The sequence below is a fragment of the Cheilinus undulatus genome, linkage group 22, assembly GCF_018320785.1.
Source record: "Cheilinus undulatus linkage group 22, ASM1832078v1, whole genome shotgun sequence".
NCBI classification, from domain to species: Eukaryota; Metazoa; Chordata; class Actinopteri; order Labriformes; family Labridae; genus Cheilinus; species Cheilinus undulatus.
In genome coordinates this window covers 32,271,874-32,295,456 of record NC_054886.1, presented here as the reverse complement: position 1 = coordinate 32,295,456, position 23,583 = coordinate 32,271,874, and the positions used below count along the sequence as shown (strand labels likewise).

The 23,583-nt window shown below is 39.8% G+C and overlaps 1 protein-coding gene across 4 annotated transcripts; it reads right to left on the bottom strand.

Annotated features, from left to right (window-relative positions):
- Nucleotides 1-257: 257 nt before the first annotated feature.
- On the bottom strand, nucleotides 258-22,989 carry otud4 (OTU deubiquitinase 4). 4 transcript variants are annotated; one of them, XM_041779386.1, is made up of 21 exons: nucleotides 22,562-22,989; nucleotides 22,070-22,153; nucleotides 19,303-19,353; nucleotides 19,137-19,183; nucleotides 18,535-18,607; nucleotides 17,608-17,689; nucleotides 15,906-16,068; nucleotides 15,249-15,294; nucleotides 15,041-15,143; nucleotides 13,258-13,322; nucleotides 12,952-13,052; nucleotides 12,759-12,853; nucleotides 12,543-12,681; nucleotides 12,292-12,424; nucleotides 10,108-10,182; nucleotides 8,967-9,573; nucleotides 8,339-8,881; nucleotides 5,894-5,934; nucleotides 4,751-5,417; nucleotides 4,558-4,631; nucleotides 258-3,566 (listed from the first exon to the last, which is right to left on the bottom strand). In XM_041779386.1, the coding sequence occupies exons 1-21, from the start codon at nucleotides 22,691-22,693 to the stop codon at nucleotides 3,090-3,092; spliced, it is 3,798 nt and encodes a 1,265-aa protein (XP_041635320.1). In that variant the 5' UTR covers nucleotides 22,694-22,989; the 3' UTR covers nucleotides 258-3,089. The 4 variants fall into 4 exon arrangements, with proteins under 4 accessions (XP_041635320.1, XP_041635323.1, XP_041635321.1 ...); XM_041779389.1 differs by having other exon boundaries at nucleotides 4,751-5,348; XM_041779387.1 differs by having other exon boundaries at nucleotides 8,967-9,570.
- Between the last annotated feature and the right edge of the window lie 594 nt (nucleotides 22,990-23,583).

The window sequence follows — 23,583 nt, the reverse complement described above, 5'->3', positions numbered from 1 at the left end:
GAAATCAACTTCCTTTATGTCTTCCTTAACTTGTTATCCGGTCTTTGACATCTATAGATTACTACAACAAAAAATAATTTGGCTTTGTCAAGCTTTTCGATGATCATAAAGGAAAAGAGTACGTTCAAATTTATGAATTAAAAATACAAAATTTAGCCCAGTTGTAAGATGCTGTAACCTTGAAAATGTTTAAAAGTGCTCGACATTGACCTTGATGACTAAAATTGTGACTTAAAAAGCAGAAGAAGCATCTGAACTAAAGTTTTATTTATTTATTCAACCGCATAGAAAATTCCAACACAGACAACAAACAGCTCTTGGATCTGTACAGCAGTGTTTCCCAAACTCAAGGACAAAGAAATAAAGACAGAGGAAGTAGCAAACGTAAGGCACTGACTGAATCTCTAAAGTGTTGTGATTGGATCAAATAGAAATAACTTTATTGAAACAGCACAACGGTGACAACAGAAAGAAAATAAAGCCATGTGAGAGGACAAAGACACTAGAGAAGAAACAAGCAGAAAGACAAACATTTAAAAAAGTAAATAAGTGCACACAGCTTCAGATTTCTCCTCAAAGTCCTATACGCAGTTTTTAAAAGAAGCATTTCACCTCATGACGCTGCTCTAGGGTCCTATCCTAAAACAAAATTAGATATCTGTTGCTTTTGTCTTCTTTGTTCATGCTGACTTTTGTTCACAGTGCTAACAGAAGCTATTGTTAAATACTTTATCTACATGCTAAGCTAGAGTTTGTTGTACTGCCTTTACGGATGCTAAATACAGAAGCCCTGAGTGGACAAAACATCCAAAAACTTTCACGCCATTATCCAGTGGTGACCTGTAAATTTTAGCTGTGTTCTTGAAATCTGGACTTTTTAGTCTTGTTTTCGTAGGATAATAAAGTTGACTATGCCTAAAAATCTTGATATCAGGAAAAATGACTTCTTTTGATGATCCAGTTTTGTTAACATGGTTAAAATGTATTGTGTCCTCTAAGGGCATCTGTAGCTTAAGAAAATGCCTGAAATCAGCGTGCCTTTTAAAGATGTAGCTCTATAATTGTCATAAAATGTGCTTTGAGGAGTTGACACCACTCTCATTTTTAAAGGCTGACTTTCAGGGGGAAATTAGCTTAGCCTAGCATAAACAGTGAAAACCAGTGGTAACAGCTAAGCTAGCCTAGCATGCTTCCCAAAGTGAACAACACATTTAATAAATAACAAGAGATTGATTGGGATTCAAAGGTTCAGGTTTGCTCTTTACCACCGTTAACTGCCTTTATGCTAGGCTAAGCTAAGCTAATCTTGTTTGCGAAAGAAAAAAGAGCAGTTTCAGTCTTCTCATGTAACAGCAAGATTAACAAAATTTGCTGACTTTATTTGCAGAAAATTAAGGCAATGTTAACCCACCACTCTAACAAAAGGTTGCTGCATCTTCATCAAATATTTATGCTAATATCAAAAGCTTTATGGACATGCTAATCTTTAAGTCGCCAGAAATTCTAAATTTTAGTTTTTACTGTGAAGAATTGGCCCTAAAATTTCTGCTCAGAGAAAAGTTAGAATAACTCATGTTTGTATTTTTAGCAGTAACTTAGCTTAGCATAAGAAATGAAAACAGTAAAGTAGCTAACATGCCTGGCTAATTAAAAAACAAACAAAAATTCAGGTTTGCTGTGCCCTACCTGGTACAGTTTTTAAGCTATGCTAAGCCTGCTCTCTTCAAAACGTTAGAGCGGTTTCAACCTTCTCATATTAAACAGCAGAAGATACAAATGCTAATTACTTAACAGACAAGCGAATCTTTTATTTAAAGCAATGTCCTAGGGATTGAAATTCCACTTCATTGATGAAGAAAAGCCCAAAAATTTCTATAAATAGCACTCGAAGAAAAGTGATAGCTTACTTTAGCATAAAAATGAAAACAAAGTGGCAAACAAACTTGACTTCTTTTTAAAGGATTCGGGGTGTTTCCTGCATTTTATAGTCTGCATGCTAAGCTAAGCTAAGCTAACTCTGTGTTGGCTGTTTGTATGACATTCAAGGGGTTTCAATTTTCTCATTTGACAAAGCTTAAATCTCCCAAATGACAAAATGAAAAAGGAAATGTGAGCTCCCTGTGCTAACAGGATTGAAATGTGACTCTGAATAAAGAAAACGTCCCTTAAATTTGAAGAAATATTTCTTACTGAGAAGTCAACCGCACTCATGTTTGTATGATGCGTATGCCCATGTATTGAAACAAATACTAATATTGTTTGATTTTTACTTGTATTGTATCAAGGCTTGAAAATCTTGTTAAAGCAGCAACAGCCTGGTGTAATTAGCTTAGCCTAGCTCAAAAAAGGGAAACAGCCGGCCCAGCATAGAAATAGTCACCGTTGTCTCAAAACTTAGCTCCATTAGAAGTCGCATTAGTCATTTCATTAACAACCATGCTAATGGTCAGCACTCATTTCCATTCTTAATGCTAAAGCAAACTAACTAATGTTTTCAGCACTAGCTTCTTTTATTAGCTCTTAGACCCAAAGATGCATCAGTTCCTTGATGAAATGTAGCAATGGAATAATAATTCTAAAATATTCTACTTTTCCTATTAAACAAAGGTGATATGCTGTCTAATCAATAAAGATGTGACAACAGACGCATAAAGATTAGACTATTATCAAACATTACGTCAGCATTGCCACAAACTCTCTGTAGCTCAAACGAAACACGATAATTGCCCTCCCAGAAGCACACCAACTCTTTAAATCCATACATTCAAAGGCTGTAAATGGTACATTGACATGTAAACTACCACTTGCTATCTTGCTACGCTAACAAGCTAGCTAATAGCAAAGAAAAGTGTCTATAAATTCAAGGCAACCTGAAGCACTTTAACTTGTCGGGATACAACAACAGCTTTTTGGGAAGACATTTGATTGTTTCAGGCATATTTGGATCGACCAATCAACTTTCAGGAAGGCAGCTGGATGACAAACATAAGAAGAAGAAAATGTCTGATAATAGTGTGTAAGCTTTTAGGGAAACAAAAGAAAATAAAGACAAATGCCTTCCTGTTTCCTCTACTCCCATTGGTTGACAGCTAGTATCCTCTCTCACGGCCCCTCCCCCTGTGGGACGAGTTAAACTGGACATAGCCAGACCCAGCCCCTCCGTCTGCCACGTATCTCCTCCGGTTGGGCCCTCTCCCTGAATCATGGCCTCCTCTCCCTCTTCCCCCTCCCCCTCCCCTTGGGTACCTCCTCTGTCCTCTGGAGTTCGACGGTTTGAACGCCGACTGCTCGTCCCAGTCATCCTCTGTGCTACACCCGACAGATAACCCCTCTGCCATGGTAACATTAGCCAGGTAGTCCACATGGCTGGGCTCTGGGGCCCCAAGAGAGACATATGTGTTGGTGGGATTGAGAGGTTTTGGGTGGCCGTGGTAACCATATGTAGGGTTGTTGTTAGTGGGTGTGGGCGCTGAGGAGATGATGTCATAGGGCGTTGAAGAGCCTGATGTGCTGCTGGGCTTCATGGCTGTCATGGAGACAGAGGCATCCCCCGTATTTGAAACCAGCTGAGAGAGAGAGAGAAGTAAATAAAACAACAAATTCTAATGTTTACATATACCACAGGAAACACTGCTAGTGTACCACTTCCAATTCAGAAGGATTACTGGTGGTACACCACTGCAACAACTGGTCATATACCGCTGAAATTATTCTTTATATTCCTCTACGACCCCCACTAATATACCACTTCCGATTCAAAAGGTTAACTGGTAGTATACCAGTGTAACCACAAGTCATTAACCCCTGAAACTACTCTTCATATTCCTCTGCAACTCCTGCTCATATACCACTACCACTTCACTAGGATTACTGGTAGTCCACCACTGTAACCACTGTTCATATACCCCTGAAACTACTCTTCATATTCCTCTATGACTCATGCTCATATACCACTACCACTTCACTAGGATTACTGGTAGTACACCTCTGCAACCACTGGTCATATACCGCTGAAACGACACCTCATATTATTCTGCAACTCCTGCTCATATACCACTACCATTTCACTAGGATTACTAGTAACATACCTCTGCAACCACTGGTCATATACCACTGAAACTATTCTTCATATTACTCTGCAAATGCAGCTCATATACCACTGTAACTTCACTAGGATTACTGGTTGTACACCACTGTAACCACTGGTCATATACCGCTGAAACTACTCTCCATAGTCCTCTATAGCTCATGCTAATATACCATTACCACTTCACTGGGATTACTGTGAAATACAACTCTGAAACCACTGGTCATATGCCACCGAAAATATTCTTCATATTCCTCTGCAACTATTTTTAATAAAGCAATACCACTTCACCAGGATTACTGCTTATACACCACTGTAACTACTAGTCATGTAATCTAGAGCTCTAACATATTAACTTTCCTCCATTCTAATAATTCCTAACCAGTCTTCTTCATCTCCTGCCCCCTAGTCTGACCTTTTCAAATCTGTTACACCACAACTTCTGTTAATACCAATGACTGTTAACATACCATGGGATTGTTAATAAGTGGGTCTCCCAGCAGCACTGCTCTGGAAAAACCCTCTCCGTGCTCCTTCTTGTGGCCTGACAGAAAAAGAAAAACTTCCTGTTAAAAAGCTGCTGTGAAAAGCAGCACAAAAAACAATTTTACTATCTTTTAATCTTCTAAAATGAACATTTTTATAACATTTTATTTTACATACCAAAACCAGAAACCACCACGGTTAAGCTGTTGTTAGCATTAGCCAAGGTAGCGCCAGGAGGACTCCCAAGAAGGCTAGTAGTTTGGACAGGCCGTTGGCCAGGCATGATGTGTCCATTCGGGGGCTGATGCTGCTCCATGGGCCCCTGGCTCATCTGGAGCTCCTCAGAGGCAGAGGAGGGCTGATATCCCAGAGAGGAAGGGGGATACGGGGACATACTGGAAGGGTACAGCGAGTGTCCCGAGCCCTGACCTGGGTGGTACCCCTGAGTAATAGCCGGGGGGACGGGATAAGCCGGGTTTGGTGTGGGGTACCCGATGGGAAAGTTTGGGTTCCTGGGTGGTAGGATCTGCTGCTGCTGCCACAGATGCTGCATCCTGTGGGGTGGAGGATACCCTGCCTGGCTGTAGGGGGGGTTGCTGTGGTGAGGGGGATCAGTAGGTGGGGCTTGAGGGTTGTACTGAGGGGGCAATGATGCCGATGTAGGAGGGTACTGATGGAGAGTGTACGGCTCCTGTGGCCTCTGTGGGGGGTTAGAGGGAGGGTAGTGGGGGGTGTGAGAGGGGGTGGGAGAGGGAGAGCGTGAGGGGATTCTGGGCTGTATGGTGTGGGTTTGTTGGAGGGGAAGGAGGTAGATGTAGGGGGGTATAATAGGCATGGAGTATGCCTGAAGAGAAGACAGAGTAGGGGGGGTTAACATTGGTTAAAACATTTCATTCATAGTAAATACAAGTTAGACATTATTTCTCTTAGATCAGAGACACTTGGGATGACAACTGACTGATGCATCAGGACTTAGTTTGACTAATCTGAAAATGTCATGGAATGATTTTATCCCTCAAGCTGAAATACTTTCCTACTTTCAGGGAGTTTTTAGATGATGCTAGGTTCGCTAAAGCTCACGTTTTGTGTTTGAAGCTTTAATGCTAACTCAGCAGTGCTCTGCTTATTATGAGACATGGATCTTGATGGGGTGCTGATCAGGTAAAGGCTGACACTAAAACCATATATCCTGTTTGTTTTTAGAAAACACATATTTGTCTGTTAGTAGAAAAAAACTGAAATGATCATTGCTTGAGGTTTTAGCAACTCCTAAAAAAAAAAAGGACAACAGTCTGAGAAAGCGTCGTCTAATCATCTTACCTTAACACCCAAGTTGTAGAAAAACCTCAAAACGTTGATATCTGCAGAAGACAAAAGAAGCAAACTCTTTAAGTCATGTGTTATTTTTTGGGTTGTTAGACTCTACATTCCCAAGGGGACATATTTTACCCCTTTAAGACAAGTTTATATCGGTCTCAGAGGTCCCCAAAACATGCCTGTTAAGTTTGTTGCTGTAAAAACACTCCAGTATTGGATTCTTACAAGTCTAAAAACCCCTCTGTTTCAGCCCTGCTCAGAACGAGCTGTTTCTGTGTCTGTGGGTTTAAATGTTACTGGGCTGTCTGACTCCACCCCTGACCATGCCCCTCTCAGGAAATTGATATGGCTCTCTTGATCCTCCTTTCAGCTGCCACCTGAGTGGAGATAAGAAGAGGAGAACATAATTTTCTTCTAAGCAGGGAGGGCCAACCGAACATGGGGCTAACTCTCCACATGACATCATGAGGGGAAAATCTGAGAACGGCTTGTTTCAGCACACATTTCCTGAAATGTGGAGAAAGAGAGGGAGGGGTGGAAGGGATTTTTCTGGTATATTTATAGGGCTTTTCAGCCTGCAACCCCCAAAATAAAGGTGCCAGACACTGGGGACCCCCACTGTACCGAAGGTGGTTGAACACAGCCATGAACATTCTAGAACAGTCATGTGGAGACAAGGCCACCCACAAGGGGGGAAAAATGGGAGAGCTTTCTGGGCTCCGGCTAAACTGGGGGCCCGCAAAATCCTGGTCCATTGTAAAGTCAAGCTGTTGTATCTTATATTTAACCTGAATAATAACCAAGAACAGAATAAAAATATGTTAAAAGTAGCTAAAATAGGTTAATAATGGCAAAAAATGGTGGGAAAGGGGGTGAAACTGGAATTTAAAAGTAGCAGAAATGGGTTGGAAATGCCAAAAATTACATACAAGTGGCAAAAAAAACAAAAAAAATGGCAAAAATGGTTTAAGTGGTGATAATAGGCAAAAAAAAATTGCAAAAGAAGTGGCAAAAAATACTGCAAAAAAGGCAGAAAAAGGGTGGATAAGTGTCTAAATTTGCCTTAAAGTAGAAAGAAGTGGCCAAAATTGGCCTCAAGTGGAGATAAAGTTGCAAAATGGGCAAAAGAAGAGCCAAAATTTGTTAAAAGTTTAAAAAAGAAGTGTCAAAAATAGGCAAATAAATTGCAAAACATGTTGCAAATATACTGCAATAGAGAGAGCTATAGGTTCAAGTGGCCAAAGTTGGCCTCAAGTGGCAGAAAAGTTGCAAAATGTTCAAAAAAATAACAAAGATTGATTAATAGAGGCTAGACAAAGTGGTAAAAAAAAATGTTGAAAGGCACAAAAAATGGTTAAAAGTGGCGCAAAAGTGGCTAATAAGGGCAAAAAAGCAACAAAAATTGAATAAAAGTGGCAACAATGTGGCAAAACATGACCTTAATAGTTTAAAAGAAGTGCAAAAAGAAAATGAGTTAAAGTGGCAAAAACTGGCATATCAAGTGGTAAACGGGGATTCAAAGTGGCTAAAGTGGAGTTAAAGGGGCAAAAACAGGTGCAGGTTTAATGAAATGGAATGGAAATTGATACAAACTGGCAAAAGAGGGTTAGCTGAGGCAGAAAAAGTCAGAAACTGGCAAAAATTTGCATATCTAATTGTGAAATGTGGCTTAAAAAGTAGTTAAAGGGGTTAGAAGTGGCAATAATGTGTCAACAGAGCCAACAATAGGCAGAGAGTGTCAAGATTTGGTTTAGAAGTGGCAAAACAGGCAGAAAAAAGTGGTGGAAAGGGTTTAAAATGGACAAAAATGGGTTATAAGTTGTAAAAATGTGTTAAAATTTGGCAAAATTGGTGTAAGTGGCAACAGTGTAATTCAAAAATATTCTTAGTTTTTTAAGGCATCTGGAGTTCCCCTCTCAGTGTCTCGTGACCCCCAATGGGGTCCCGACCCCAACATTGAGAACCCCTGATTTAGGGGATTGTGGACAGGCCAGGGGCACATATTTTTGTTGAAAAGCCTGAAAAGGGATTTTTGCATAACATGTCCCTTTTAAGGTACGGTGCTGGTGTTGGAGTGGTCTAGTCAAAGTCCGGACTTAAATATGATTGAGATGCTGTGGCATGACCTTAGACAGGCCATTCCTGCTGGAAAATCCTCCAATGTGGCTGAATTAAAACAATTCTGCCATGGAGGATGGGACAAAATTCCTCCACAGCCATGTGAAAGACTCATTGCCTGCAGTTGCTGCCACCAAGGATGGAACAACCAGCTATTAGCTTTAGGGGGCAATGACTTTTTCACATAGGATCAGTTAGGTTTGGATGCCTTTTTTTCCCCTTCATAAATGCAATCATCATTTTAAAACTGCATTTTGTATTTTTTTGTCCTATCTTTGTTGAATGTCAAAATCTGTTTGTGAAGCAGTTTGATTCTTCCGTCCAGCTCACCTTGAGGCAGGTCATCCCCCGTTCTGCTGCAGGACAAGGGAGGAGTCTGAATAACCTCTCCTTTCTCCCCTAGAGGAAATCCGGGGTACAGGGGGTCTTGGTAGAGCTGGGACAGCTGCTGCAGGGGGACGGCTCCTTGGAGGGATGTAGGATGAGGTTGATGAGGGGGAGACTCAGGCTGAGGCCGGGCTAGAGGAGTGGGGGCTTCTTCTTGAGTCTGGGACGGGTGAGGAGGGGCGACAGGCGGCTGGGAGACAGGGTCTGAAACCTGAGAGGGGAGAGGGTGAGATGGCTGGACCTGGACCCCCTCTGGTTGGGACTCGTGGGGATACTGAGTGTGAGACTGGGGCTGGGGGAGAGGGGGAGGGATGTGGGTGACTTCAGTGTGGGGCTGAGGTTCTTGCTGAATGGCTGGGGCTGTTGTTGGCTGGTTTGGGGTTGATGAGGTCTGAGTTTGGGTCAGGGGTGCAGGGATCTGACTCTGGTGTTCAAGCAGAGAGCTTTGAGGTGGGAGGGTCCCATCGCCAGGATTTGGTAAAGAATCTAAAAACAGAGAAGACGGGTCAGGCCGGACTCTGAAGAACAGAAATAACAGAAAAAGACTCCGCTGACAGGAGAGATTTCTTACTTTGAGTAGTCACCGGTGGAGCAGTGTCAACCGGAGCAGCCTGATCGATCAGAGAGGAAGAGGAGGAGACAGAGGGAGGACTGGGGGAGTGAGGGAGAGAGACCAAAGGAGGGGAAGAGCGGGTGAGAGAGGAGGGATGGAGGAAGCTCTGTGCCACAGCAGGAGAGGGAGCGATGGGAGCGATAAAAGTTGGAGGAGCTGCTGAAGATGACAGAGGAGGAGACGGGGAGGATTTAGGAGGAAGAGAAGAAGACGAGGGTGGAGAGGAGGCAGCAGGGAGGACAGGGGTGATGAAGGAGAAGAGAGAGGCAGAGGTGGCAATGGAAGAAGGAAGAGAAGGAGAAGTGGGTGAGGCTTTAGCAGCAGAGGCGTAGGAAGGTGCATTTGATTTAACAGTCGGGTCAGCATCAGAGGAGTCAGAGTTTACAGACAGAGCAACGGGTTTTGAGGTGGGGGGGTTGGTGGGTGGAGTAATATTAGTAGCAGATGCAGCAGCAGTAGTAGTAGTAGTAGTAGTAGTAGTAGTAGTAGTAAGAGGAGGGGTGGAGGATTTAGGTCTTTCTCCAGTAGAGGGCGACGGAGCTCTGGTGTCTTCAACTGGACTCTTCTGGGTAAAGAAACGAAAAATATTACTACTAAAAATAGTAATATTACTACTTAAAGTGTCTGATTTTACAAACAATCCCTTTCTCTGGTTTGAGTTTTATCTCTACTTTTCATATGATTTCCTGCAAATACAGCCCTTGAATTCACAGGATTTCTTTAGTTTTGATGACCAAACCTGATCACTGCACACTAGAGCCAAAGTGGAACTTTTTTTTATACCTTATGGACAAAAGTATTCAGCTTTCTGACCGTTACATTAGAGTTGTTTCGATTCCGATACCACTATCAGAAATACGTCTGGTAGTGCTTAAAATGCAGGTATTATTAATGGCGAGTACACGACTTTATGAACCGATCCGATACAGTTAGCTTTATATTTTGCTTCGTTTAGCCATACTAACTGTTAGTGCCATAAACCAGAATTCAATTCTTCTTCACAGCACACAGACAAATGAGCATTTCTAGAGATTATGTTATCAGTTCTCTATAAGTTCTGACATTTGTTATTGATTAAAGAGAAAATGAACAAATTTACCGTTTTGTTTCTCTGAGATCGTCTCTTCTCTCCTCCTTTCTTCTTCCCTCCGTCGCTGACACCCCCAGACTGAGACTGATGAAGGAAAAAAAACAAGTGTTTCTGGTTCTTGAGGGATATCGTGGACAGGGCAGTGGCATATCTTTGTTCAAAAAGCCTGGGAAAGGGATTTTTGCATATGTCCCCTTTAAAAATGTCTATAATGTGTTAAAACTGACAAAAATGTGTGGGAAAGTTGGTGAAATGAGAGTAGAAAGGGGACAAAATTGGTTTAAACTGGCAAAAATGGCTTAACTGAGACAGAGAAATAGGCAGAAATGTGTTGAACTGATGAAAACGGGTATAAGAAATAGTTAAACATGCTTAAGACGGGCAAAAATTGTTTTAACAAGATGTGTAAAGTGGTTAACAGAGGCAATGATAGGTAGAATGTGGCAACAATTGGCAGAAAAAGAGATGAAAACTGGTTAAAATGTGGTGTCAGGTGGCAAGAAAGTTAAAAAAGAAGCAATAATGGGCAGAAACTGTGCAACATTTATGATATTTTTTTTTAAATTGATGACTTTTTTTTTATGCATTTGGCGACTCCCTCTTAAGCCTTGTTTCCATCGAGGGTCCGGTTTGGTATGGTTTGGTACGCTATACCCCTAAATAGTTTGCGTTTCCACAAACACCTGTGCCCTCACTTGGTGGGCGGGCTGTAAAGGTGATGAATGTGAAGTCACATGCAGCGCGAGTCTGCTGGTCCAGCCGCAGAGTTATAGAAAGGACGAGTGACAGAAATCAGTAGGGACTAAGCAGTAAACGGCTTTTTTATTTTAGCTGAAAGTGCTTTTTTAAAAAATAACTACATTTTAATTATGTTAACAGCTGTCAGTACAGCTCCTCAGCTGATGGAATACGTGTACAGAGACGGTTTGACTCATAACGCTATGTTAGTATGTGAATATATCTAGTCTAGAACAGTTTATACGACAAAATATTAAAGTTAAGAGCTGTACTGTGAGAATTCGCCGGATTAAAAACAAAATAGCTCAGCTGGTGTTAAAATCAAACTAGAAATAAGTCAGAAATCTGGGGTGCGCTGATCTCGTTTTAAAATAGTCTGCAGCCTGAAGTTTAACGAGCCCGTTCAACAACCACAGAGTGATGTTTTCACAGTTTACCTAACGTAAGAAGTAGATTAATAACTAGTTACAGATGAGAATGAACTGTTCAATGGCTTCGTATTCACAAAACTTCTGCATTAATTTAGTTTCTCATCCATCGTGGATGGATCAGGTTGATGTGAGCCTTTGGGCTCTGCTTTGTGTTCTTAAAATCATCCAGTTAAACATCAGGAAACTTGATTTGTGGCCAGATACCAATATCCATAGGAAACAGTTTGATCTCAGTCGAGTCCAAATATTTCCCATTTAGGCAGATATTAGTCCGTTTTGCTCCCGTTTTCGCCACTCATTCACAGCACAGACTTCTGTGTTTTGAAGGCCGGAGGCGAGCAGCTGAGACGGGCGCTGAAGTGACATCAGTGCAGCCCCTATATTGCTGTTTGTGTAGCTCCACTTTTTTGGTACGGGTAGGTAAGACTGGCACCCCTACGGAAGGGTGCCAAAAAGTGGGACCGTACGGGTCGGTTTTTTGGGACCCTTTCCAACTTTTGCTGTATGAAAACGCAAAAAAATGCGTGCCATTCTGCACCGAACTGAGCCAGACCGCTTGGTGGAAACGACCAATTAGAGTCTCGTGACCCCCAAAGGGGTCCTGACCTCCATGTTGAGAACCAGTGTATTACAACATAAGCAGCAAGCACAGGTAGAATGATTGAAAAGTCAGAAATGTGGGTACAAACAAAGATTGGCTGAAGACACATCTCAGTCAAAGTGCCTCTCAATAAAAAAAAATAGAGTTTTTAAGACTTTCTACAGTCTTGAATTGAAAAAGTCCAAATTAAGATGTTTTAAGGATCTGCAGGAACCCTAATCCCAGCCGTCAGAGCCATTTTTAACCTTGTCAGGTGTCTTGCAGTGATGACGCTACGTGTCTCAGCTGTATTCTCAGTATTAAAAGTGCGGCTTGTACACCAGATTTTTAGTAACTTCCATATACTGGGTGTGACCTAACAGCTTGACCATCTACGCCCTGTCATAAATTATTTCTGACATCATCAGTGACATCATCACTGACCCCTAGGGCAGGAAAGCTTTGCTCGTCTCTCAGCTGGATCTCCACTAACGCCACGTTCCTCTTCTCCTCCTCTTTGGCCAAACGCTGCTGCTCCGTCAGACCGAACGACGGCTCCGCTGAGCTCACCGACTTCCTGGGGATAAAAATGATTCAAAAAGCTCTATTAGCACAAAACGGGTGACATTTCAGTTCTGAATTTCTAGTATAAAACAAAAAGCAACTACTATTAATTGTCATGTAAAAACACTGACCGGGTGGATTTGGCCCCACCCTGCTCCTCTGCAGTCGCCTGTGGGGGCCAGGAGTGCTGTTTCTGCACGCGCCCAGTGGAGCCCGGAGCGGCTGGGACAGAGGAGGATGCTGGGACATGCTTCCCCCGACCTCTGCCTTCTGAGGGTGGAGGCGGTTTATCAGCTTGATCACACATTAGTTTAGACTCACCTTTATGACCACGTTTGAACGCTTACCTCCGTGTCCATTGCTGAGCCTCTTGTCTCGGTTGACCACGGTGCTCCAGCTGTTCTCATCACAGGGCGGACGAAGACTCCACACAGGAACCTGTCTACACAAACAAACATCAACAGGTGTGAGAGTCTCTAACTGCTGTTTCCACTGACAGTCATTTAGAAAACATGAACATTGTTGGGTTTTTTTTCATACTTCTTGCCCAGGTCTTCGATATAAACCGTCACCAGGCCGTTGTCAGGGGGAACCTCCTTCACAGTTGCATTGTAGCTCCGCCCACTGCCCTCCAGACGGACCTACAGATGATATACACATGCTCATATATTCTAATACTGAGTAGAGTTGGGCATCACTACTGATTGAATCGATTCAATGTGATTCAGTGTTGATCCACATAGAGATATTTCAGTTAGAAAATATTAGAAAAAGAAGGGGAATGTAATGTTAAAAATGTATTTGAGAAAACTGAGTTTACCAGAGGAGCCTGAACACATCACACACCTGGCAGCGGTCTCCAGCAGAGAACTGCATCCCTGCAGCAATACAATAATCCATCTTCTGCTGAGCTGAAACACAAAGAAACCCAAGAAAAAACACAGTTTTCAGAAGAAAATTAATATGTATGATCTTAATCATTCCTGTTGGTTTGTAAGTATTTCAATCTATAAAAATCTTCCATTCTTCCATTCAGTGTTAATTTTGTTGACTAAAACTCTGACTCTTTTTTTACCCTTTTTTGCCACTTTTTGCTCATTTAAGCATCCTTTTGTCATTAAATACCACTTTTTTCCTACTTTTTGCCCATTTTTGCCACTCTTGACTGCTTTGTTCTCATTTTTTTGCCTTGTTTTTGCCACCTTTGGTCATATTTTTTGCCACCTGTTACTCATTCTTTTGTCACTAACCACCCATCTTTTTTCACTTTTTATCCCTATTTTTGCCCATTTTTAACTATTTTTGCTGGTTTTTGACCACTTTTGCCATCTTTAACTTATTTTTTTATTGCTACTTCAAGCCTTTTTTTTTTTTTTTTAACCACTTTTTAACACTTAGATTGTGGCTCTTGCAAAGGCTTTTTTTTCAACAGTTTGGCTCTTTGGTTGAGTAACGCTGCTTTAAGGATTATCAGAGCAGAATAATCAGGTAGTATTGTCAATAAATTCAAAATTTATTGCCAAAAACTGATAACCTGATAAAGATGGATGTTTAAGAACATTGGCAGACCAAAATATCAAAGATATAAAAATGTTAAAAAATATTTAAAATTAGACATAAATGTTTGAAAATATGGTTAAGTTTTATTTTTAACCTGAATCTTTATGTGGTCGGGGGTCCACCGAATGAATAATTTTCCCTTTGGGGAGGCTCACACACATTGAAAACCCCTGAACTAGACTAAAACTAAAAAGGGTAGAAATTTATACAATGTGAATAAAACTAAAACGCATTTCATGTAAAGACTAAAACTAAGACTAAAATTAAAAATGGCTGCCAAAATTATTTGGCAGTTTGATTAGTTATTACTTTAAAATTTATAAATGTATATGGTCCATAACTTCTATTTTTTTTTATCATACAGCGGTAAAGTAAAAAATCCAACTTCTGTTTTCAGTTTGGTTTCTTGTACATTTTTGACCTTTCACTTTTTTGAACTTATGATTTCCAAAATTTGACATTTTTGAGTTTCTAATGTCAAATGTTATGGTTTTTGATATTTGGATAATGTGCATTTTTTTCTTGTGAATTTCCAACTTTTTAAATTCTTGTAAATACATAACTTGATTATCTCAAAATATTTGTTTTTACCCCCCTAAAATGGAGCCTTTGTTGCTAAAAAATAAAGGTTTCCTTTTCTATCTTCAATGTTTGTTCCAATGTGCCATCGTACATTATGTTTTTAGTCATGGTTTTTAAATAATCAATGCCCTTCTAATTTTGATCTGATGTTGACTGCATGACTGGTTCAATTTTATTGCTATGAGTTGTGAAGGTCACGTCTGGATCAGACATTACTCCAAGATTTGGCTGGAAGACGTTGATATAAAATATTATTTTGAGTGGGTTAGCACTGACACCTACAGACAAACTAAAAGAATAAATGCAATAAAAGAATATGCATCAGCTGAAATGGGCATAATATTTTGACTAAAATGTGACTAAAATTAAAATGCATTTCATTTAAAGACTAAAACTAAGACTAAAATTAAAAACAGCTGCCAAAATTAACACTGCTTCCATTTAATTGAGTTAAGTTTCATGAGGATTAGTCCATCTGTTTCTGTACCTCTTTTAGTCTTGTTCCAGACGTCGTACTCGATATTTCTGAGCAGAGTCGGGTTCAGTGAACGCCTCACTCTTTCAGACAGGAGACGGCCGCGTCCACGACCCTACAGAACACAATCATACACATATTTACCCATAAATCATAGCAAACAGCACATGCCGAACAGTCCGTTTGTGCTGTAGTTGAGTAAAAACTGTTTTTGTGTTACCCTGTTGTTGTGTCTCGGGGCCGTTGTGTTCGTTCCATTTTCTACCCTGGATCATAAAAACAATGTAGAAACGTACAGTTTTTTAAGACAGTAACATGGTCAGAATTTTATATATCTAAACTTCAGTACCACCTAAAGTATAAAGTAATGCAGCGGTAGAAGCAAAAATCTCAATACTACACATCCATCACCAGCCTTTCCTATGTGACCACTTCAGTCTGTGCTCGCTCTTTAATGGCAGCTGTTTCTTGATGAAAATATGACTGAAGATTTTTAGTTTTTAAAGGGACCATGTATGTTAAGACATTTCAACCTCGTTAGATTAACATTCTGCTTTTGTGTCTGTTACACAGAGATACATGCTAGACTTACATTCTGGAGAACATTTCAAAGATGGGTGACCATTTCTCTGGGTAATAATGTCATTAGGCTGCATTACTCTTCTGAAATAGTGACTTCTTTCTTCACTAAAACTGCACTCAGGAGTTTACATTTTGAAACATTTTTAGGATGAAGCTCCAGAGGATGGAGATCCATGCAGCCAGATGACATCACTACCCACAGTTTGAAGGGCGAAATTGTTTAAAAACGTATAAATTATGTAATGAAATTTACATTTCATGAAGATGTTGTAAAGAGAGATAACAGGCATCCTACCAGAGCGGCTCCTTGGTGTCGAGGTCCGACTCGTCGCTGCTGGGACAGGCATTCATGTTGTCATCAATCAGGAGGTCATGAGGCCTCCCGGCCCGCTGACACACGCTCAGAGCGCTGCGGTCCACTTTGAAGACGTCGTCGTAGAGCAGCTCAAACAGGATGGCTGGAAAACAAACGTGTAGGAAAGTTAAATCTCACAACAGCTTTTTAAATTTGAAGAAAAACAGAAAACAGAGATTCAAAGTAACCCATGAAGTAGGGGTGAAACAGCACATTCAACTCACCATACATGCCAGAAACTTACAGTATGATGTTAGCATGATGCTTTTTGTTGCAATTTTCAATTTCATAAGGGTATGACATATATTCCTATTTATAGGTTGCATAGTTTCTAATAAAACGTGTATTTTTAATAAAAAGTTGACCTGACGATATCTCACAAAATGACCTTTGTGAAACTTTTGTTCATCACAGTAAAAGGATTTGGTCCCTCTGCTGGTTTAAAAGGTATTGCAACTAGGGCTGGGCAATTAATCGAAAATTAGATTGAATCGCAATATGGCCTACTGCCATTTTCAAATCGTAAAAGGTGCAGTATTTCTCTATAACTTGAAAAATTTGTGTCAAAATAGCAGTGTAAAACTTTTGTTTTGCAGCAGAAAAGTTATGCATCACAGATCATGCCATCGTCCACAGGCAAATGTTTCAGAGTCATCTTTAAAAACCCTAATTTTTGTAAATTTTTCTTGTTAAATATGGGAATGACATAAAATTATAACTCAATTCCTATCCAACTTGCAATATGAGTCAAAATCATCACAATTAGATATTTTTCAAAAAATTTCAGCTCTAGTTTTATCTAATATTGTGTTGGTTATGATATAGAATGATGTATTGCTTGTGTTTGTTGGTAAAAAAATAATATGAGGAACTGAAGAAATAATTGCAAAACAATTGCAATTCCCAAATCGTTCAGCCTTAATCACAACTGATATTTTTTTCTAAATGATTTAAACAGACCATATTTCTTTTCTTTTTTTAACTGTATGAGGTTTCATTTCTTTTGTTTTTAGGCTAAAAACTTAAATCATGCTTCCAAAATCAGACCTTTAAAGGTCACATAACATGCAAAATACAATTTTTCAGGCTTTTCTAACAAATTTATGTGCCCCTGGCCTGTCCACAATCCCTCCAAGAATCAGAACCTCCAACCCCTCTTTCTCCACCTTTCAGATGTCAAATGTGTGCTAAAACAAGCCTTTCTCAGATTTTCCCCTCATGATGTCATGTGGGGAATAAGCCCCCAGGTTTGGATGGCCCTCCCCACTTGAAAGAAAGTTCCTCCCTCCTCTCCTAATCATTCTCTCAGCTGAAAGGATGATTAGGAGAGCCACATACATTTCCTAAGAGAGGCGGAGTCAGACAGATCGGTCACATTTAAAGCCACAGACACAGAAACAGCTTGTTCTGAGCAGGGCTGAAACAGAGGGGGTTTTAGACATGCAAAAATCCAACACTAGTGTTTTTACAGCAACAAACCTTACAGGCATGTTTTGGGGACCTCTGAAACCAATATGAACTTGTCTTAAAAGGGTAAAATATGTCACCTTTAAGCAGAGTCACTTATTTGCTGCTGAAAATATTACATTCAAATGTGACCTATTTTGGTCCCAGAGCCTCAGATTGAGAAACAAACACTTACATTGGCACAGAGCGGTGTTTTTAAGGTGGCTGATGGGGTAGACACTGTCGTAGTGATTCCCGTTCAGGAAACACAACCGCACCTGAGACACAAACATCAGGATAAGTTTAAGTTTTAACGGAAAAGAAAAACAGTGAAACAAATTTTTAAGTAAGAAACCCAGACCCAAAACAAGAGAAAAAGTCTGGCAAAACATACACACAAAGAGCTCCAAGTTTATGAAAAATTACTGCTGGTGAAGCTGAAACAAAGAGATGATAAACAGAAAATTCCCCTGCAGTGACTGATTTAAATTACATGTTTACTTAATGCTCCCCTTTCTTTGTTTATAAGGAAACAGTCATATTTTGGGGTACTGGTTGTTGATGTTTAATCATTTATGTCATGGTTTATGAAAAATGTCCAATTCTTGCCTGTTTTTGATTCTAAGAATGAGATCATTTGATGCTTTATTTTTGTTTTTTTTTTGTCAGGGAAATTTTTTTTTCTAAGTGCCTTTAAATCTCTCACACTAACTGGTTCCAGTTGGGATATTTCTGATTAATTGTGGCTATTTTTTTACTTTTTGTTTTAAAAAGCAGAATATTTACAGGTTTCTGTTTACTGTCACAATATTAAAACTTTTCTTTTTAATCCAAAATACAGAAATAACCATTAAACTTATGGAAAATTCCAGATACTTTACACTCAAAAGCTTGTACTGCTGTACATTATGAACATAAATAGACGAGTCATAATATATCCAAAAGTAAAAATGCAACAGCTTCTCGATTTCTCCAGATCTTTGCTTAGAGTTTGAAGTTGTTTGTTGAAGTATTTGAACAGAAACTTAAATCACAGGTCAATAATGAAAATATCTAAAGTCTAGAAAGCAGACATGGTGCTGAACTTGCTTTAAAGATTCAGATTTGCGGGGTTCAGTGTCACCTTGTCCTTGAAGCCGTGGTCTGTGATGTTGACGGCTGGTTTGCCGGGCTCCTGGAAGATCTGAAAATCCCTCCTACACAAACACAGAGACAGAGAGATAAGAAACATGTGGGAAACATCAACAACGCTGCCTCAGTGACTCATCAACATGTAACGATGAAATAAAACCATAAATGTCTTTCAACTCCATCCATAAACCTGTTTCAGCTTTTTTGTTTTAATAATTGATCACATATATATCGATAATATGGGAAGAATTGTATTACAGGCAGATTTACTGCATAAAGCTGGTCTTCTGGAGCTTCTACTGTGTTTTTTTTACTCTACTCTGTTCTTAACGGTCTGAAAAGACTGATCAGGTCACTTCTCTTCAATGCAAAAAACAAAAAACACATGGTGCAGACTCTGATTGGCTGAAACATGTCACGCTTTAACCAGTAGATGGTGACAAACAGACTCAGAGGCAGCATCGAGAGCCAGCCTGACTGGTGCTGCTCCCTGATATCTGAACTGGGCTTAAGGTGTGAAACAACCATCATCCAAGTAGCGTTTATGTTGAAAAATCAGTGTCTTTAACACATACTTATTTTAATGACTCTTACTTGTACATGACAGCCAGTGCATGGATCTCCACCTCTCCCACCCATTGCTGAAAAATAGACAGGAACATAAATACAACAACACTTAAAAACACTAGAGAGAGCCAGCAGAGAAGACATGAGGACTTTAAACCCCAAAATAGAGCAGAAATAGTTCAGTCTGGGGCACCTGTGGGTCCTGAAGCTTGAACAGGTAATCCTCAAAATCACCTTCAATAAACTGAAACACAAAAAACACAGAGACAGAGAATAGGTTATTGTTTAACACAAAAGAACAGTCTTCAATGTTATTTTTGAGACCAGCAATTATATTTTCAAACCGTGTATCAGTTTACTGCTGCTGAGCACAGCATGAAGAGTTTAATTCATCTACAGTCATGGACGAAAATATGGGCATCCCCTGAATTTTTTTCGAGAAAATACACCATTTCTCCCAGAAATTGTTGCAATTACAAATGTTTTTGGTATATAAATGTTTATTTCCTTCATGTACATTGGAACAACACAAAAAATCCAAAGACAAAAGACAAAATTGACATAATTTAACACAAAACTAAAAAAAATGGGCCAGACAAAATTATTGGCACCCTTTTAAAACTGTGGGTAAATCATTTTATTTCAAGCATGTGATGCTCTTTTAAACTCACCTGTGGCAGTAACAGGTGCTGGCAATATAAAAATCACACCTGAAACCAGATAAAGTGTATAAAAGTTGACTCAACCTTTGTGTTGAGTGTCTGTGTGTGTCACACCAAGCATGGAGAAGCGAAAGAAGAGCCCAGAATTGTCTGAGGACTTCTGAAGCAAAACTGTGGAAAAATATGAACAATCTCAAGGTTACAAGACCATCTCCAGAGATCTTGAAATCCCTTTGTCCACTGTGTGTAATATAATCAAGAAGTTTATAACCCATGGAACTGTGGCTAATCTCCCTGGACGTGGACGGAAGAGAAAAATGGACAAAAGAATGCAACGCAGGATAGTTGTAATGGTGGATAAACATCCTCAGTCAACTTCCACACAAATTCAGGCTGTCCTGCAGACTCAGGGTGCAAAAACGTCAGCTGGGACCATACGTGGTCATCTGAATGAGATGAAGCGCTATGGCAGGAGACCGAGGAGAACCCCACTGCTGACAAAGAGACATAAAAAAGCCAGACTAGAGTTTGCAAAAATGTACCTGAGTAAGCCTCAATCCTTCTGGGAGAACATTTTGTGGACAGATGAGACTAAGGTAGAGCTTGTTGGAAAAGCACGTCATTCTACCGTTTACAGAAAACAGAATGAGGCCTACAAAGAAAAGAACACAGTACCTATAGTCAAACATGGTGGAGCTTCAAAGATGTTTCGGGGTTGTTTTGCTGCCTCTGGCACTGGGTGCCTTGACTGTGTGCAAGGAATCATGAAATCTAGAAACTATCAAAAAATTTTGGGCCTCAATGTAGGGCCTAGTTTCAGAAAGCTGGGTCTGGGTCAGAGGTCATGGGTGTTCCAGCAGGACAATGATCCCAAACATACCTCAAAAAGCACCAAGAAATAGTTGGAGACAAAGCTGTAGAGTTCTTAAGTGGCCAGCAATGAGTCCAGATCTAAATCCCATTGAACACCTATGAAGAGATCTTAAAACTGCTGTTGCAAGAAGCACCCTTCAAATCTGAGAGACCTGGAGCAGTTTGCAAAAGAAGAGTGGTCCAAAATTCCAGTTGAGAGGTGTAAGAAGCTTGTTGATGGTTATAGGTAGAGATTGGTTTCAGTTATTATTTCCCAAGGGTGTGCAACCAAATATTAAGTTGAGGGTGCCAACAATTTTGTCCGGCCCATTTTTTTGAGTTTTGTGTAAAATTATGTCAATTTTGTCTTTTTTCTTCAGATTTTTTGTGTTGCTCCAATGCACATAAAGGAAATAAACACATGTATACCAAAAACATTTGTAATTGCAACAATTTCTGGGAGAAACTGTGTATTTTCTGGAAGGATCCCTGGGGTGCCAATACTTTTGTCCATGACTGTACATAGACACATTCAAGGCAGTGTTTCAATCACTTCACCTGGTTTTATTTACCACATGGATTTCATGTCTAGTGAGTGTAAATGAAAAGGACACAAGCAGAAAAAAATCCTTTTTGAGGTGTGAAGTCTTCTGCTGAAAAAATCAGGTAAGTGGAGTTGTATTAAAGTAGACAGCACTTTCAAATCAGCTGGCTGATGCTGCAAAAACGCAAATAAAGTCATACGTGTAAGAGGAAAGATCTGCAGTAAAACGAGAAGTGGCTTCATGGCCGTCATACCTGAGTCAGTCAACCTTTCACTTTCAGTTCATGCACGTGTTGTTCAAACTAGGGATGTACAATGACGTTTATTTACTGATATCCAACATGTTGATATTTCCAAACTAAATGAAATACCTGTGCTGATATATACATACATAATCAGGAAAACAGGTTTGAACAGTAAGAGTCAGACTAAGCTTCTTCCTCCTTTTTGAGCGCTACAAACCGCACTATGATAACCAGCATCAAATAAAGCTGTGACCCTTTTTTATTCAGCAAATACTTCACGACTAAGATAAATCCTAATTGAACAAGTTTGCTGGGTGGTTGAGAGAAAGAACATTAATGTAAATTAATATTAGATACAACATTACAATGTAATAATGTAAATAAGGTAAAACACTGCAGCAACACCGGTCCTCACTGACACACGACACCAGGTTAGTTAGCAACAACAGTTGGGTTCATCGGGCTAATCTGTGTGTTATTATCCCTAAATTTAAGTGTATCATGACATATATTTTAAAATGAAGCTGTGAGAAATACCCAACCCTAATACAGAGCCAGTTTATATTTGTCTTACCCTGTCATTTTATGATAATATTAGATAAAAATCAATCATGTTGCCGCTGAGTGGTAGTTTTTGTCAGTGTCTGGTCTACTTACAGCCTCGTAGCTCTCTCTGTTCTTCTTCAGGAACTCCACACATTTGGCTCTAACTTTAGTATGAAGACTTTGGCAATGCAGCACCTAAAACAGAGTCAGGCAGCAATAACAACGCTTAATGTCGTACATTTATACTTATCTAAATGCAATGTATCCGCCATATTTGATAATATGAGAGTTTAACATAAGTTGATTTGTAGTTACACAACTGTCTTATCTGTTATGAAAGTTATGAAACGTGCACTCCCTGTTTTGGCTATTTTTGTCACTTTTTCATGAAGACTTTACTTTTAAAAGTTTTAAACTGAAGAATAAAGTTTATAACAACGCATTTACAGATGTAAAAGTCTTCTTAAAGCTGTGTTACTAGGTAAGCTTTAACTCTGCTAACATCAAACACTTGCTAAGTCACAACAAACACACCTAGCTGAGCTCAGCTTTGTTAGCTAACAGTTAGAAACTAGCATTTATAAAGGTGTTTTAAAACTTTACCTGCTCGGCGACACCTCGAAACAAACACGAGCCGTCTTTGGCGATCTTCTTCCGATGAAAGCCGATCGATTTCAGGTATTCATCCATTTGTCTCTCTGCCCCCCTCTCCTCGTTACTCTGCATGCTGTCCATGCTAGCCGAGCTAGCCGCTAAAGCTAGCAGGTAAACTAACTGCGTGTTTGAAGCTGCGACGGTTGATCTTTCACACGCCAGCGGCTCCAAGTTGCCAAACCGACACGGAAACGTTTTAACAATCTACATTTGTGATCTAAAGACTGACATGAACAACAAGAGCGGAGTCTGGTTTCGTTTCCCAGGAAGCTGTGTTCATCCCGGAGAGGGTTTCCCTGACTGTCAGAAAGTGAAAGTACTACAGTTAACTTTAGCTCACAGTTAGCACACAAGCTAACAACCGCTAACAGGACAAGCCCCCGTCTTCATGTGAGGTGTCAAGTTACATTAAATATGTCATAGTACTTCCGCTTTTCTGCCAAAATAAGAGTCTCATAACAATGACACGACGAACTTGATTTTGTTTTTGAGAAAAATACAAAAGAAATACGGATAACTAAATAAACAGTAAGTAAAATACAAGGGTTTCCTATGTAGGCCCTCAGCCGACAAGTATCAATACATTTATTTCACCTAATTTTCCTGTTATGATTATTTAAAGTCGCCTGTTGCTACAAGATTTATCTCACAATATACCGTATAAATGCTGGTTTTAAAGCAAAAAATCTTTTTACTTCCTGAATTCCACAGAAAACAACAAACATAACTCATTATCGCAGGAAAATCTGCTTGATTCTCTCTAGAATAAAGAATAAATAAGTGAAAATCGTGAAAAACCACCTACATTTTTCCTAATCATGAGAAAAGAGTTGTAAAATGTATGTATAGCATGTTCTATCAAGGATTACCTTTTGTTTTTACATGAAACTTTATGTCACATCATACGAACAGGTTACACAGTATTTTCTGTCATACAGAACTTGTGCAATTTGCAGTATTTTATGGAGCAA

Bases quoted from the DNA above. Each gene is read 5' to 3' on its own strand.
- otud4 (XM_041779386.1), bottom strand. From the start codon at position 22,693: ATGGACAGCATGCAGAGTAACGAGGAGAGGGGGGCAGAGAGACAAATG. The intron at 19,354-22,069 runs GTAAGTAGACCA...TTTGTGTTTCAG, and splicing joins ACAGAGAGAGCTACGAGGCT to TTTATTGAAGGTGATTTTGA. The intron at 12,854-12,951 runs GTATGAAAAAAA...TTGTTTGTGTAG, and splicing joins ATCGAAGACCTGGGCAAGAA to ACAGGTTCCTGTGTGGAGTC.